The 13748-nt window shown below is 36.9% G+C and overlaps 1 protein-coding gene across 4 annotated transcripts in view; it reads left to right on the forward strand.

Annotated features, from left to right (window-relative positions):
• Positions 1 to 13748, forward strand: part of TOPBP1 (DNA topoisomerase II binding protein 1) — a 71161-nt gene that overhangs the window by 14796 nt on the left and 42617 nt on the right. For all 4 annotated transcript variants that reach the window (XM_061421216.1, XM_061421222.1, XM_061421219.1 and 1 more), the window contains 4 exons: positions 915 to 1078; positions 1226 to 1476; positions 12614 to 12954; positions 13551 to 13723. In XM_061421216.1, coding sequence (XP_061277200.1) covers positions 915 to 1078; positions 1226 to 1476; positions 12614 to 12954; positions 13551 to 13723 — 929 coding nt within the window. The remainder of the gene's footprint in view (positions 1 to 914; positions 1079 to 1225; positions 1477 to 12613; positions 12955 to 13550; positions 13724 to 13748) is intronic.

Raw genomic sequence — 13748 nt, forward strand, 5'->3', positions numbered from 1 at the left:
GACACAGGTTTGATCCCTGGTCTGGGAAGATTCTTCAGTGGCTCAGCAATAAAAAATTCACCTGCAATGCAGGAGACGAGGGTTTGATCCCTGGGTTGGGAAGATCGCCTGGAGTAGGAAATGGTAACCCACTCCAGTATTCTTGGCAGTAAAATCCCATGGACAGTGGAGTGAGCCTGGCAGGCTACATACAGTCCATAGAGTAGAAAAGATTTGGACACAAACTGAGCACGCTCGCACTCTGAGGCTTCCCATGCCGTCAGGCAGCTAAGCATATGTGTCACAGCTGCTGAGCCCGCACACCCTAGAGCCTATTCCCTACAAAAAGAGAAGCCACTGCATTGAGAAATCTGCACATCCTCACGAGTAGCATCCACCTGCCACAGCTAAAGAAAGCCCTCGCGCAGCAACGAAGACCCACACCACCAAAGAAAAAGCCTAGTATGTTGAAGTGGTCATGTGGTTAATCATTGGTAGCCGACCCCAAATTTAAACCTAGATTTTCTGAATTCACATATTTAACTCCAGTTTATTTCAGTAATTACTTGGAAATTTACAAGTAGTAAAACCAGTTTAAGAAGCTACCTACATTTTAGAAATTGCTGTGCACTAATATTCAGAAGATATTTGAATTATTCTGGTTTCTATTTTATTTAAATTTTCAGTACTTATCAGTAATGGGTAATAATGTTATGGGATTGTGAAGAAGTGATAAAATTTAAGAATTATTTAGAAATCAAAGTTTCAGAATATACTTCTTAATATATTTAAAATGTAAATATAAAGGTTGCCTTATTTACACGTAATGGGTTTAGATCACACTTTCAATAAATAGATTTCTATTGAGAGAAATAGGCCATTTTAAATGTGTTAATCTAAAGCCAATGTTTTGTTTTTTTTTTTTTTCATTGCAGATCTATCTTTGTGGTTTTAATGGCAGAAAGCTAGATAAACTGAGAAGACTTATTAACAGTGGAGGTGGAGTTCGTTTTAATCAGCTCAATGAAGATGTAACTCATGTTATTGTGGGAGATGATGATGATGAATTGAAGCAGTTTTGGGATAAATCAGCCCACAGGTTTTTTCAGTTTTTGATTCAAAGCAATTTCTACTCTGTAATGATTTTCCTTAAAATTGCATATCCTGGCAGTTATGGAAACTGCATGGTACATGGGATAATGGTATTTATGGTTTAAACTAATATATAACTGTACTGTTTTTGTAGGCCGCATGTAGTGGGAGCAAAATGGTTGCTAGAGTGTTTTAGTAAAGGCTACATGCTTCCTGAAGAGCCATACATCCACGTTAACTACCAGCCAGTGGAAATTCCAGTTTCAGATCCACCTGAAAGTAAAACAGCCCTTTTGAAAAGGAAGAACAACGGCTTCTCTAAGAGTGACTTTGTTCCTGAGGAGAAGCATGAGCAAGCTGATGAAGATCTGCTCTCTCAGTATCAGACTAATAACCCCACAGTAGGTAAGAAAGAATGACCAGTGTTAACAGTCATTAAATATTTTGGTAACAGAATACATACTTACGTGATTTCTGCCAGGTTCTTTAGAATTTAGGTTATACTAACCTCTTTCTTCCCTTGAAGTTTTATTTGTGTTACTTTTTTTTCTTTTAAGCAGGCAACGCTAAGAGATTCTAGACTTTCTGAGTCCCTTTTTTCTCTTCAGTTCACCTGTACCTCTTGGGTCTGGTTTTTAAATACTGTCACTTGGTTTGTGTGTTTGTAACATCCTGAGTTTATTACAGGGGTCAGTTCAGTTCAGATGCTCAGTTGTGTTTGACTCTTTGCAACCCCATGGACTGTAGCACGCCAGGCTTCACTGTCCATCACCAACTCCTGAAGCTTGCTCAAACTCACGTCCATCGAGTTGGTGATGCCATCCAACCATCTCATCCTCTGTTGCCTCATTCTCCCGCCTTCAATCTTTCCCAGCATCAGGGTCTTTTCCAATGAGTCAGTTCTTTGCATCAGGTGGCCAAAGGATTGGAGTATCAGCATCAGTCCTTCCAATGAATATTCAGGACTGATTTCCTTTAGGATTGACTGGTTTGATCTCCTTTCAGTCCAAGAGACTCTCAAGAGTCTTCTCCAATGCCACAGTTCAAAAGCTGTGTTCTTTTTATGGTCCAACTCTCACATCCATACATGACTACTGGAAAAACCATAGCTTTGACTATATGGACCTTTGGTAATGTCTCTGCTTTTTTATATGCTGTCTAGGTTGGTCATAGCTTTTCCTCCAAGGAGCAAGTGTCTTTTAATTTCATGGCTGCAGTCACCACATGCAGAGATTTTGGAGCCAAGAAAATAAAGTCTGTCACTGTTTCTATTGTTTCCCCATCTATTGGCCGTGAAGTGATGGGACCAGACACCATGCCATGATCTTAGTTTTTTGGATGTTGAGTTTTAAGCCAGCTTTTTCACTCTCCTCTTTCACTTTCATCAAGAGGCTGTTTAGTTCCTCTTCGCTTTTTGCCATAAGGGTGGTGTCATCTCCATATCTGAGATTATTGGTATTTTTCCCGGCAATCTTGTTTCCAGCTGGTGCCTCATCTAGTCCGGCAGCTTCATCTAGTCCGGCAAGGTATTTGTTACAAGGTATTTTAACCTTATAACAAATGCCTATTAGTTTGTAATTGTAGCTTTAATGAGTATAATGCTGCACTGTAGACTACTGTCTCAGGATGTAGTCTTCTCAGTGTGCTAAACACAATTGCCAGTGAAAAGTTGTAAACAGCATTTCTACTTTTTAAATACTTTTTATTATATAGTATTTAATTCATCCAAAAAGATATAAAGAATAATTTAACAAATAACCATATACTACTAATCTAACTGTTTAAAAACTATAGGATATTCTGTTTGGTCAAAATTCTCCTGTGAATCCATCCTCATTTTCTTAGTAGTTGATAACATATATATATCTGTAAGTAATATACACACTGTTTTGTTTTGTGTGTATTTTAACTTACATAAATCGTACATGATATGTACTCTTTTGCTGCTGCTGCTGCTAAGTCACTTCAGTCGTGTCTGACTCTGTGCGACCCCAGAGACGGCAGCCCACCAGGCTCCCCCGTCCCTGGCATTCTCCAGGCAAGAACACTGGAGTGGGTTGCCATTTCCTTCTCCAATGCATGAAAGTGAAAAGTGAAAGTGAAGTCACTCAGTCGTGTCTGACTCCCAGCGACCCCACGGACTGCAGCCCACCAGGCTCCCCCGTCCACGGGACCCTCCAGGCAAGAGTACTGGAGTGGGTTGCCATTGCCTTCTCCCTAAACATGCAAGATACTCATCTCATCCTAGTAACTGGTTATGAATATATCACACTGGTATATGAACATGCCATAGTTTATCTATTGCCCTTCCTGAGGAGATTTTTATTGTGGTTTTTTTGTTTTGTTTTCTAATAACAAACAGTACTGCTGAAATTGTTCTTGTGTGTGTCTCTGCACGTGAACAAGAATTTCTCTAGGGTGGGATGACTGATTCCTGGGATAAGTATGTCTTCTACTTTCTTACGTAAAGCGTATTGCTTTCTCGAGTGTTTTAGTTTACCACTTTATACTAGAACAATAGTAAGTGTTGCTGTTGTTGCACATCCTTTTAACATTTAGTATTTCTCATAAGGCTTGAAATTCTTATTAATTTGATGGGTATAGAGTGGGATCTCATTGTGGTTTTAATTTTATAACATTGCTAATAAGGTAGAGCATCTTTTTGAGTGTTATTTGGCTATATTTTGTTTTAATTAATTTATTTTTTATTGAAGAATAATCACTTTACACAGTTTTGCTGTTTTCTGTCAAACCTCGACGTGAATCAGCTATATGTATACATGCATCCCCTCCCTTTTGAAACTCCCTCCCATCTCCATCCCCATCCCACCCCCTCTAGGTTGATACAGAGCCCCTGTTTGAGTTTCCTGTAAAGTAGGTTTTTTAATCCATTATTTTGTGGTTTGTGTTTTTCTGTTTTATGTAAGTTTTCCTATCTGAAAGTCATAAAGTTGTATTTTAAAAGTCTTAAAGTTTTGCTTTTTCACATTTCGTCTTCAGTCCACATGGAGTTGATTTTTGCATTTGATAAGAAGCATTCAAATTATCAGTGTAAATAATCACTTATTCTCAAACTTTTTTGAATAGGCCATCCTTTGTCTACTAATTTGCCCTCTTGCCCCTGTCATTTATTAAGGGTCTGTTAAGTGGGGATCTGTGTTTAGGCTTTTTATTCTGTTCCATTGAGATACTTCACTGATAAACCATCTTATTTTAATAGCTTTTGTAATATGTTTTGATATCTGAAATGTCAAGGCCCTCCAGTTTCCTTTACAAAAGTTTCTTAACTATTTTTGAACTTTTGCTTCTATATAAATTTTTAAAATTAATTTGTCAGTTTGAATAAATCTGTATGAGAATTCGGTTGGGATTGTACTGAAATTATTTGGAGCAGGATTGACATCTTTACAATAAAAAGATCTTCCTGTCCATGAATATAGAATATCAGCATACAGTTTATGTTTTTCAATAAAGTATAACGAGTCATAAGATACTAGACATGCTGTGTTACAACTATCCCTAATTTTTTGTATTTTGTGTCTGTTCATTTGATATTTTAATTCTTAAAATTATATTTTACTGATATACAAGAATAAAACATTTTGAATAAGAACATTTTGGGTATTGAGTTTTTTAAAAATTGTGGTAAAATATGCCTGACATAAAATTGACCATTTTAACCGTCCTTAGATATACAGTTTAGTGGTATTAATTATATTCACATAGTTTTGCCACCATCATTACCATCCATGCCAGAACTTTATCTTCCCAAACTGAAACTTTATAGGCCTTAAATAGTAACTCTATATTCCTCCAGCCCATTTCCTGGTATCCACCATTATATTTCTGTCTCTATGAATTTGACTATTCTAGTTAGCTCATATACATGGACTCAAGACAATACCTTTTGTGTCTGGCTTATTTCACTTAGCATTATGTCCTCAAGGCCATGTTTTAGCATGTGTCAGAATATCATTCCTTATTAAAGTTGAATAATACTCCACTGTATGTTGGAATTGTCTGTTCCATTTTCTGTTGATGGACACTTGAGTTGTCTTTACCTTTGGCTGTTGTAAATTATGGTGCTATGAACATTGGTGTACAGATATCTGTTCAAGTTCCTGCTTTCAGTTCTTTTAGATATAGTCTCAGAGGTGGAATTGATAAGTCATGGTAATTCTATGTTTAACTTTTTGGGAAACTATCTTGCTGTTTTCCACAGTGCTGAACTACTTTACATCTTCACCAGCTATGCACAAAAGTTCTAGTTTCTCTATATCCTTAGAACATACTGTATTTCCTTTTTTTTTTTTTTCATATAAAAGTCATCCTAATGGATTTGAAGTGATATCTCACTGATGGTTTTGATTTTCATTTCCCTGATTAGTGATGTTGTGCATCATTTCCTGCTCTTATTGGCCATCTATATATCTTCTTTGGAGAAATGTTTATTCAATCGGGTTGACTGTTTTTTGTTCCTGAGTAGTAGGAGTTCTTTATATATTCTGAATATTGATCTCTTATCAGTTATTTGATTTGTATATATGTTCCCCCTTCTTTGGGTAGTGTTTTCACATTGTGTTCTTTGGTAGATGAAAGTTTTAACTGTGATGAAGTCCAGTTTATCTGTTTTTTTCTCATTGCCTGTATTTTTGGTGTCATAATTAAGAAATCATTACGAAAGCTAGTCATGAAACTTTCTCATATGTTTTCTCATAAAAGTTTTGTTTTTATCCTTCTTTAGAACTTTGATCTGGGTATTACATGCTTTTCCTCTGTTCATTGGAATTATCATATGGTTTTTCCTTCTTGCTGTGATAAATCGTATTAGATTTTATATTGTCAAATCAAGTTTAAATTCTTCTGGATGTGATATATTCATCTTTTTTACACATTACTATATTTAGTTTGCTAATATTTGATTTAGGCTTTTATCTACTCAGTGTGATACTGGCCTATACTTTTCCTTTGTCTGTTATCTTTGTTGGATTGTGTTATTAATTGAGTGGATTGAGGATTATTCTTTCTTTTTAAAAAAATCTCAGTTTGTGGTAGATGGTGGGGTTATTTTTTCCTTTTTTTTTTAAATCTCAGAGTTTGTGTATCATTGGGGTTCCCTATCCTTGAATGTGTGATGAAACTCATCTCTCTGGGCCTAGTGTTTCTTTGTAAGAAAATTTTATAGTACTAATTCACTTAATGGATATAAGACTGTTCAGTTGTGTTTTTTTCTGCATCAACTTTTGTAAGCTGTGTTTTCTAGGAAGCTTAATGGCTAATTTTAATAGTCGTTTTAGGAAACTAATTTCATTCATAAATTTATTTTTTTCCTTCTGATTTCTTGAGTTGCACGATTTGCTTTCTTTTTTTTGTTAGTCTTTTTATCTAAGTATGTCAATAGATTTCTCTCAAAGTACTCACTCAACTAGTTGTATTTCAAAATATATTTTTTTTTAATTATTTTATATTTTGATCGCACTGGGTCTTCATTGCTGCACACAGGCTTTCTCTAGTTTTGGAGAGCAAAGGTTCCTCTAGTTGCAGTGCACAGGCTTCTCATTGCAGGGCGTGGGTTCCTCCTTACGGGGACTTCTCCTGTGGAGCACAGGCTCTAGAGCACTTGGGTTCTAGTGGTTGTGGCATGGGCTCAGTAGTTGAGGCACATGGAGTCCACAGCATGTGGACTCTTCCCAGACCGGGAATCAGACCCATGTCCCCTGCTTTGGCAGGTGGATCCTTATCTACTTTACCACCAGAGAAGTCCCAAAAGATCTTTTATGTAGAATTTTTGTAATTTGTTATTGTTGTTACTCACTCGCAGAGTCGTGTCTGACTCTGCCACCCCATGGACTGAAGCACTCCAGGCTTTCCTGTCATTCACTATCTCCTGGAGTTTGCTCAAACTCGTATCCATTAAGTCAGTGATGCTATCTAGCCATCTCATCCTCTGCTGCACCTTTCTCTTTTTACCTCTAATTTTTCCCAGCTTCCGGGTCTTTTCTAATGAGTCTGTTCTTTGCATCAGGTCGCCAAAATATTCTGTTCTAAATGTTTTCTAATTTTATCATATATTTGGTCTGTGAGGTGTTTAGGAAGTAGTTTTTGTAAATATTTTTCTGTGCCTCAGAAAAATGTTTTCTATGATTATTTGGAAATTTTATACATTTGTGTGATGTAATCAAGTTTTGTCAGTTCTATCTATGCATTAATGAAATAGATGTTAAACTCCTCTATTGTAATGGTGACTGTCACTTTTTCCATGCAATTCTGTCACATTCAGTTCTTTTGTGTGTATTTTGAAGTCTTATTACATGGGGATCCTCATTTTCCTAATTTTTCTTTTACTTAAGATCTATTTTATCTGATATTAAAACACCTATGCCTGCTTCACATAGGTATTTTTTTAGTGTGACTTTCTTTTAATTGAAAATTGGTTGATTTACATTTGTTGTTATTTGTGATATATTTGGATTATTTTCTACCCTCTTGTTCTGTGCTATTTGTCCCATTTTTCCATGCTTCCTTGGTTTTCGTTTGTTTTTTAAACATTTTTGTCTTTTGGATGGGTTGAGCTTGCCTTTTCCTTCCCCAGATCACACTTCCAACTCTGCATCTTTCCCTCTACTGATTTGGAAGTTTATATATACTGTTTTATGTTTTCAGTGTTTACCCTTGAAAATCTAATGCACATCATAGCTTAAAATTTAAAATTAATTAGAATTTTTGTCTTTCTTGTGAATAATTTAAGAACCTTATAACGTTTATCTTCAGCATCACTACCAACCATACTCTCTACACATGCACTCATTAATATATTCAGCTTATGTGATTTCGTCTTGTATTTTCATTGTCCTTTAATCTCACAATTAGGCATTGTTGTTTTCTATATTCAGTAATTGTTTTGATTTACCAGCATATTTAGCTACTTCTTTGCTCCTGATTCCTTATTGCATCTGATCTCTCTCCTTTGAAATAATTTTCTTTTTTCTTAAGATATATCCTTTGGAAATTTCTGTTAATGTCTTTATTTTGCCCTTGTCCTTAAAAGACAGTTCTAGACAGTTAATTTGTCAGAGCTCTTGGGAGATATTTTTTCTTTGTCATCTGTTTCCATGACTGCTAATTAAGAAGTCAGATGTCAGCTTACTTGTCATTCTTTTGTAGGAAATCTTTTTTTCTCTGTTTGGTGGTGCTAATGGTTAAGAATTCACCTGCCAGTGCAAGAGACACAAGAGATGAGGGTTTGATCCCTGAGTTGGGAAGTTCCCCTGAAGTACCAAATGGCAACCTGCTCCAGTGTTTATGCCTGCAAAATTCCATTGATAGAGGAACTTGGCAGGCTGCAGTCCATGGAGTCGCAAGAGTCTGACACAGCTTAGTGGCTAAACAGCAGCAGCATCTTTTTTCTCTATTTTTAATACCTTTTTTGTGTGTGTCCTGGAGTTTTACCATTTATCTGTCTTATTTGCAAATCATTGTACTTTTTGAATCAGAGAATTAGTGATTTTTTTTTCTTTTATTAGTTTTTAAAAATTTTTCATCTATTATGTGTTTGAATATTGCTTTCCTTCATTCTCTGTATTCTGTAACTCCCCTTTAGCTCTGTGTCCTTAATCTGTCTTTCTAATTTCATCTTTTTATTTATTATATGTAATTTCTTCAGATTTTCCTTCTACAACACTATTTTTCTGTTTAGCTATTGCCTAATATGTTTAACCCATCCATTAAACTTTGACTTTCAGTATTTTTCAGTTCATAGAAGTCCTAGTTCTTTAAGTAGTGTGTTGTTCTGTATTTGTGGGGGGGTTTTGCTTTATTTCTTGAGACATTTTAAACCTCTTGCAACATCTGAATGAAGAACCGGGGTAGTTCTCTTGATTGTTTTTCATGATGCTTGGCTTCCTCATGTGTTTTGTGATATTTATTATATAAACTCTTTCTCGTTAGGACTTGAGGTCCTAAGAAGCCTGGGAAGAGAATTTGGTCCTCCAGATAAAGTTTATGTTTAAACCTGCCAGGAGCCTAGGAATTTCCCAACTTAGGACACCCCTAAGTTACTTATTAGCTAGATGTTTTTGGACCATCAGGCCCTAACCTACTCTGAGGACCAGCCTATGATGACAGATTCCCAAGAGAGATGTGTTGACAACCACCCCCCCACCCCCTAAAAGCCAAAATCATGTACTTCTCATCTCTTTTTGCAGGGTGAACATGGTGGTGGTTGATTGGTTTTTGATGGACATTTTTACTGAAGGCATCTTCCTTTAGGGTTTCTGAGTGGAAGCATATATTCTTCCCCACCTCTAATTAGTGTGGGATAAAAGGCTTGACTCCTGTCCCTCTACATGACATCCTTAAATCCTAAGGGTGTTGGTCACTGCGAAAATAGATGTTAATTGTTACCTTTAGTGATTACTTAATGCTCTGGATTCATACTTCCACTTCATTTTTAGCATTTGAGAATTTACCTTGCTTTTTTGCAAACTCAGCTTTGCATTTATAATGATACCTTTAATATTTCATCCTCTATTTTTAGGTGTTTTATGGTGAGAGGGTTCTGCGTGTCTAGCTGGCCATATTTTTATTTATTTATTTTTGACATATTTTTAGAGAATTTCAATTTTCCTTTTTTTTTCAGCTTAAAACAGTATTTAATAATCCACACTGTTCATGTTGTTCTGAAAAATGATTTTTGTCAGACCATTTCCTTATGCTTTAGTAGTGTATCATATCAGATCATCCTAATTTTTTAGGATGTTTTAGTACAAAAAGACCACCTATTGACTGGAAGCAGTTTTATGTGCTATCCTTCAACAAGGGTGGTTGTTGGAGTAAGGCAATTAGTTTCTCAAATCTTCCTTTCTGAAGCAGCTAGTAGTGTACTGACTTTGAAAGGATTTGGTGATAGTAAATCTCAGTGAATCCCCAAGTACCTTTGAAAGAATGTAATTAAGTGTTTACTTCATGTTGAAAAAGCTATGAAAAAGTGTCTGTTGGGCTTCCAAATGACATCTGTTTGAAAAGAGGGTTCTATTAGTAAATGAACTGCTATAAAATGTGTTATTTTATTCTGAACCTTTAATAACTTCAGGGTTTTACTTATAATTTAGAAGAACATAGTATTTCTAGTTTGTTTTTATAGTATGTACTGATGTGTTCAGTCATGGCCAACTCTGCGACCCCATGGACTGTAGCCCACCAGGCTCCTCTGTCTGTGGAATTTTCCAGGCAAGAATACTGAAGTGGGTTGCCATTTCCTTCTCCAGTTTTTACTGTAGTATTCTAAAATTCCCGCTGGTTTCTTTGTTCTTACACCTCACCAATTACACAGAAACATCAAAGTTGTTTTTTTCCTCCGAGATGTGATTGTGAGCAATTTTAATGCAAAAAAAAATTTGTTTTTACATTTTATATTATACATTTTAAAACTGCTTTCTAAATGTTTTATAGTATCATGTCACCTTTATTTCCATCTAGGCTTATTCATCCTCATGTGTGCTCAGTCATGTCTGACTCTTTGTGACCCTTTAGACTGTGGCCTACCAGGCTCCTCTTTCCTGGCATTTTTCAGGCAAGAATACTGGAGTGAGTAGCCATTTCCTCCTCCAGGGGAACTTCCTGACCCAGGATTAAACCCTAGTCTCCTGCGTCTCCTGCATTGCAGGCAGATTCTTTACCTGCTGAGCCATTGGGAATACATCCCTCTAAATTATAGATACACTGTTATCCTTTATTCCTTACAGTATCAAACTGAAGGTCAGAGAATCTCCTGACATACTGATTAGTAAATGCTCTAGACAGAACAGCTTCTTCAGAGTCTCAGAGCAATTTAAATATTTGCATTAAGTAGAAATTAAAGTGTGTATATACATACTTTATTTTATATATATATATATGCACACTTTATATATACTTTTCTCCAATAAGCATGACTTTTCACTTTTCAACTAATGACTGTATGAATGTGTATATACAGTAATTAGTTTAAAAGTGTAAAGAGTCATTTATATATGTACACACACACACACACACACACCCATATACAGTAATTAAAATGAAGAGAGTTCTGCCTGTTGGAGATGAGGATAGAAATAAGAAGATGGCTTCCCTGGTGGCTCAGCAGTAAAGAATCCGCCTGCTGTGCAGGAGATGTGGGTTCAATACCTAGGTCAGGAAGATCCCCTGTAGAAGGAAATGGCAACCCACTTCAGTGTTTTTGCCTGGGAAATCCCATGGACAGAGGATCCTGGCTGGCTACAGTCCATGGAGTCAGAAAAGAGTGGGACACGACTTAGCAACTAGAACAACTATAACATAATGTTACGGACCCTGCAGTCAGACAAACTTTGGTTTATATCTCATTTCTGCCAGCTAATAACTGTGTGACCTTAGAGAAATTATATAACCTGTTTAGACCTGACATTCTTCTTGAAGGATGGGTGTAGATACAGCAATAGAACTAGCCTTATATTATCATAAGCATTAATTACATTCACGAAAAGCACTTAAGTACAGTGCCTATGTTCCTGGTGGCTCTGATGGTAAAGAATCTCCCTGGAATGTGGGAGACCCAGGTTCAATTTCTTGGGTCAGGAAAATCCCCAGAAGGAAATGGCAACTCACTCCAGTGTTCTTGTCTGGAGAATCCCACGGACAGAGAAGCCTGGCAGGCTGTAGTACATGGGGTCACAAAGAGTCAGACATAGCTGAGCAACTAACTCTATGTAAATAGAAAAGAATCTTTGACTAGCCTTCAGGCTGTTGGAATCCCAGGAAGCAGGGCTTGGAAAATGCTGAAAGTTGCTCAGTTGTGTTTGACTCTTTGTGACCCCATGGACTGTCCATGGAATTCTCCAGGCCAGAATACTGGAATGGGTGGCCTTTCCCTCCTCCAGATCTTCCCACCCAGGGACTGAATTCAGGTCTCCTGCATCACAGGCAGAGTCTTTACCAGCGGAGCCACAAGGGAAGCCCCTTGAGGAGTTATTGGAGCTTCATAATTTTTGAGTTACTGCTACTGCTAAGTCACTTCAGTCGTGTGCGACCCCATAGACAGCAGCCCACCAGGCTCGCCCGTCCCTGGGATTCTCCAGGCAAGAACACTGGAGTGGGTTGCCATTTCCTTCTCCAGTGCATGAAAGTGAAAAGTGAAAGTGAAGTCACTCAGTCCTGTCTGACTCTTAGCGACCCCATGGACTGGAGCCCACCAGGTTCCTCCATCCATGGGATTTTCCAGGCACGAGTACTGGAGTAGGGTGCCATTGCCAGTTCGAGTTACTTGAGCCTCACAATTTTCTAGTATACTAGGAATACTAGAATACTAACATGATTGCTCTTATCCGAGGATGGTAATACTCATTGCTGTCTTGGGAACCCAGAGGATGGGGTAGGTCATATTCTTTCTTCATTGTATACTTATAAAGCCTTAGTTTTGTAAGTGTGGTCACAGTTCTTAGGCTCCCTGTTACCTTTATATCCTTACTAGGAGATAAACTTTATAAAGTAAATTACCTGTTAGAAAACGTTTCTTTTTCTTTTCCAGTTGAAGTTGCCAAGTCTGAAGTTGGGCTCTGTAGTGACTCTACTCATGTGGAGCCCCGTAATGATTCTACTCATATTTCTCTGCAAGAACACCAGTCTTCCATCAGTCATTGCCTCCCTGATGTTTCTACAATTACCGAAGAAGGTTTATTTAGCCAAAAGAGTTTCCTAGTTTTGGGGTTTAGTAATGAAAATGAATCTAATATTGCAATCATCATAAGAGAAAATGCTGGAAAAATTGTGTCCCTTCAGAGCAGAGTTGTTGCTGATTATGCTGTGGTTCCTCTGCTGGGATGTGAAGTACAGGCAACTGTGGGAGAAGTTGTAACAAACACATGGCTGGTAAGAAAACACCGCATCAGTTCAAATGTAGTATTGAAGGGTGTCTGAAGCTATATATCTTTGGCACTTTAGTTTTGGTAGACTGGTATTTGGGTTTGGGCACTGTCTGGATTTTGTTTTTAGCAAAGGAAATTATCAATAATAAAATACACAAGCTTCTTAGTCCTAATCCTGGTAGAATAGAGGGGCTACATCAGCAGCATTCTTTCCTAGGAAAGTGACTCCAGGTCTTCTCATATTTAGGTTTTCCCTGTTTTCCTACTACCAAAGCATGACATGCACTTATGTATTATTGCATCTTGTTGGCTTATCAATGATAATTTCAACCACTGCCTTTTTCAACTTTCCAAGACTTAAGAGGAAAAATAACTACGTTGGAAGAAATTAAATTTAAAGCAATATTTAGGAAATTCAATGATAAATCTGATTTTAATATCCTATATAATGACTGATACATTTTAATATTATAATTTTAAATGTATTGTGAATGAGCATATACACATATTAATAAAATTGCTTTTCACTGTAACTGAACCAGTGTTAACCACTAATTGCTTATTTCAGGTTGATGATGATGTTTTTCTTGTTTTTAAAAGGTAATGTGTATAGACTACCAGACTTTAATTGATCCAAAGTCAAATCCTCTCTTCACACCAGTTCCAGTTATGGCAGGAATGACTCCTTTAGAGGGTTGTGTTCTTTCATTCAGCCAATGTGTAGGAGCTGAAAAAGATTCATTGACATTCTTAGCAAATCACCTTGGAGCCAGGTATGTAGTATTTTTAGTACTTGCC

Source organism: Bos javanicus, chromosome 1 (assembly GCF_032452875.1).
Source record: "Bos javanicus breed banteng chromosome 1, ARS-OSU_banteng_1.0, whole genome shotgun sequence".
Taxonomy (NCBI): Eukaryota; Metazoa; Chordata; class Mammalia; order Artiodactyla; family Bovidae; genus Bos; species Bos javanicus.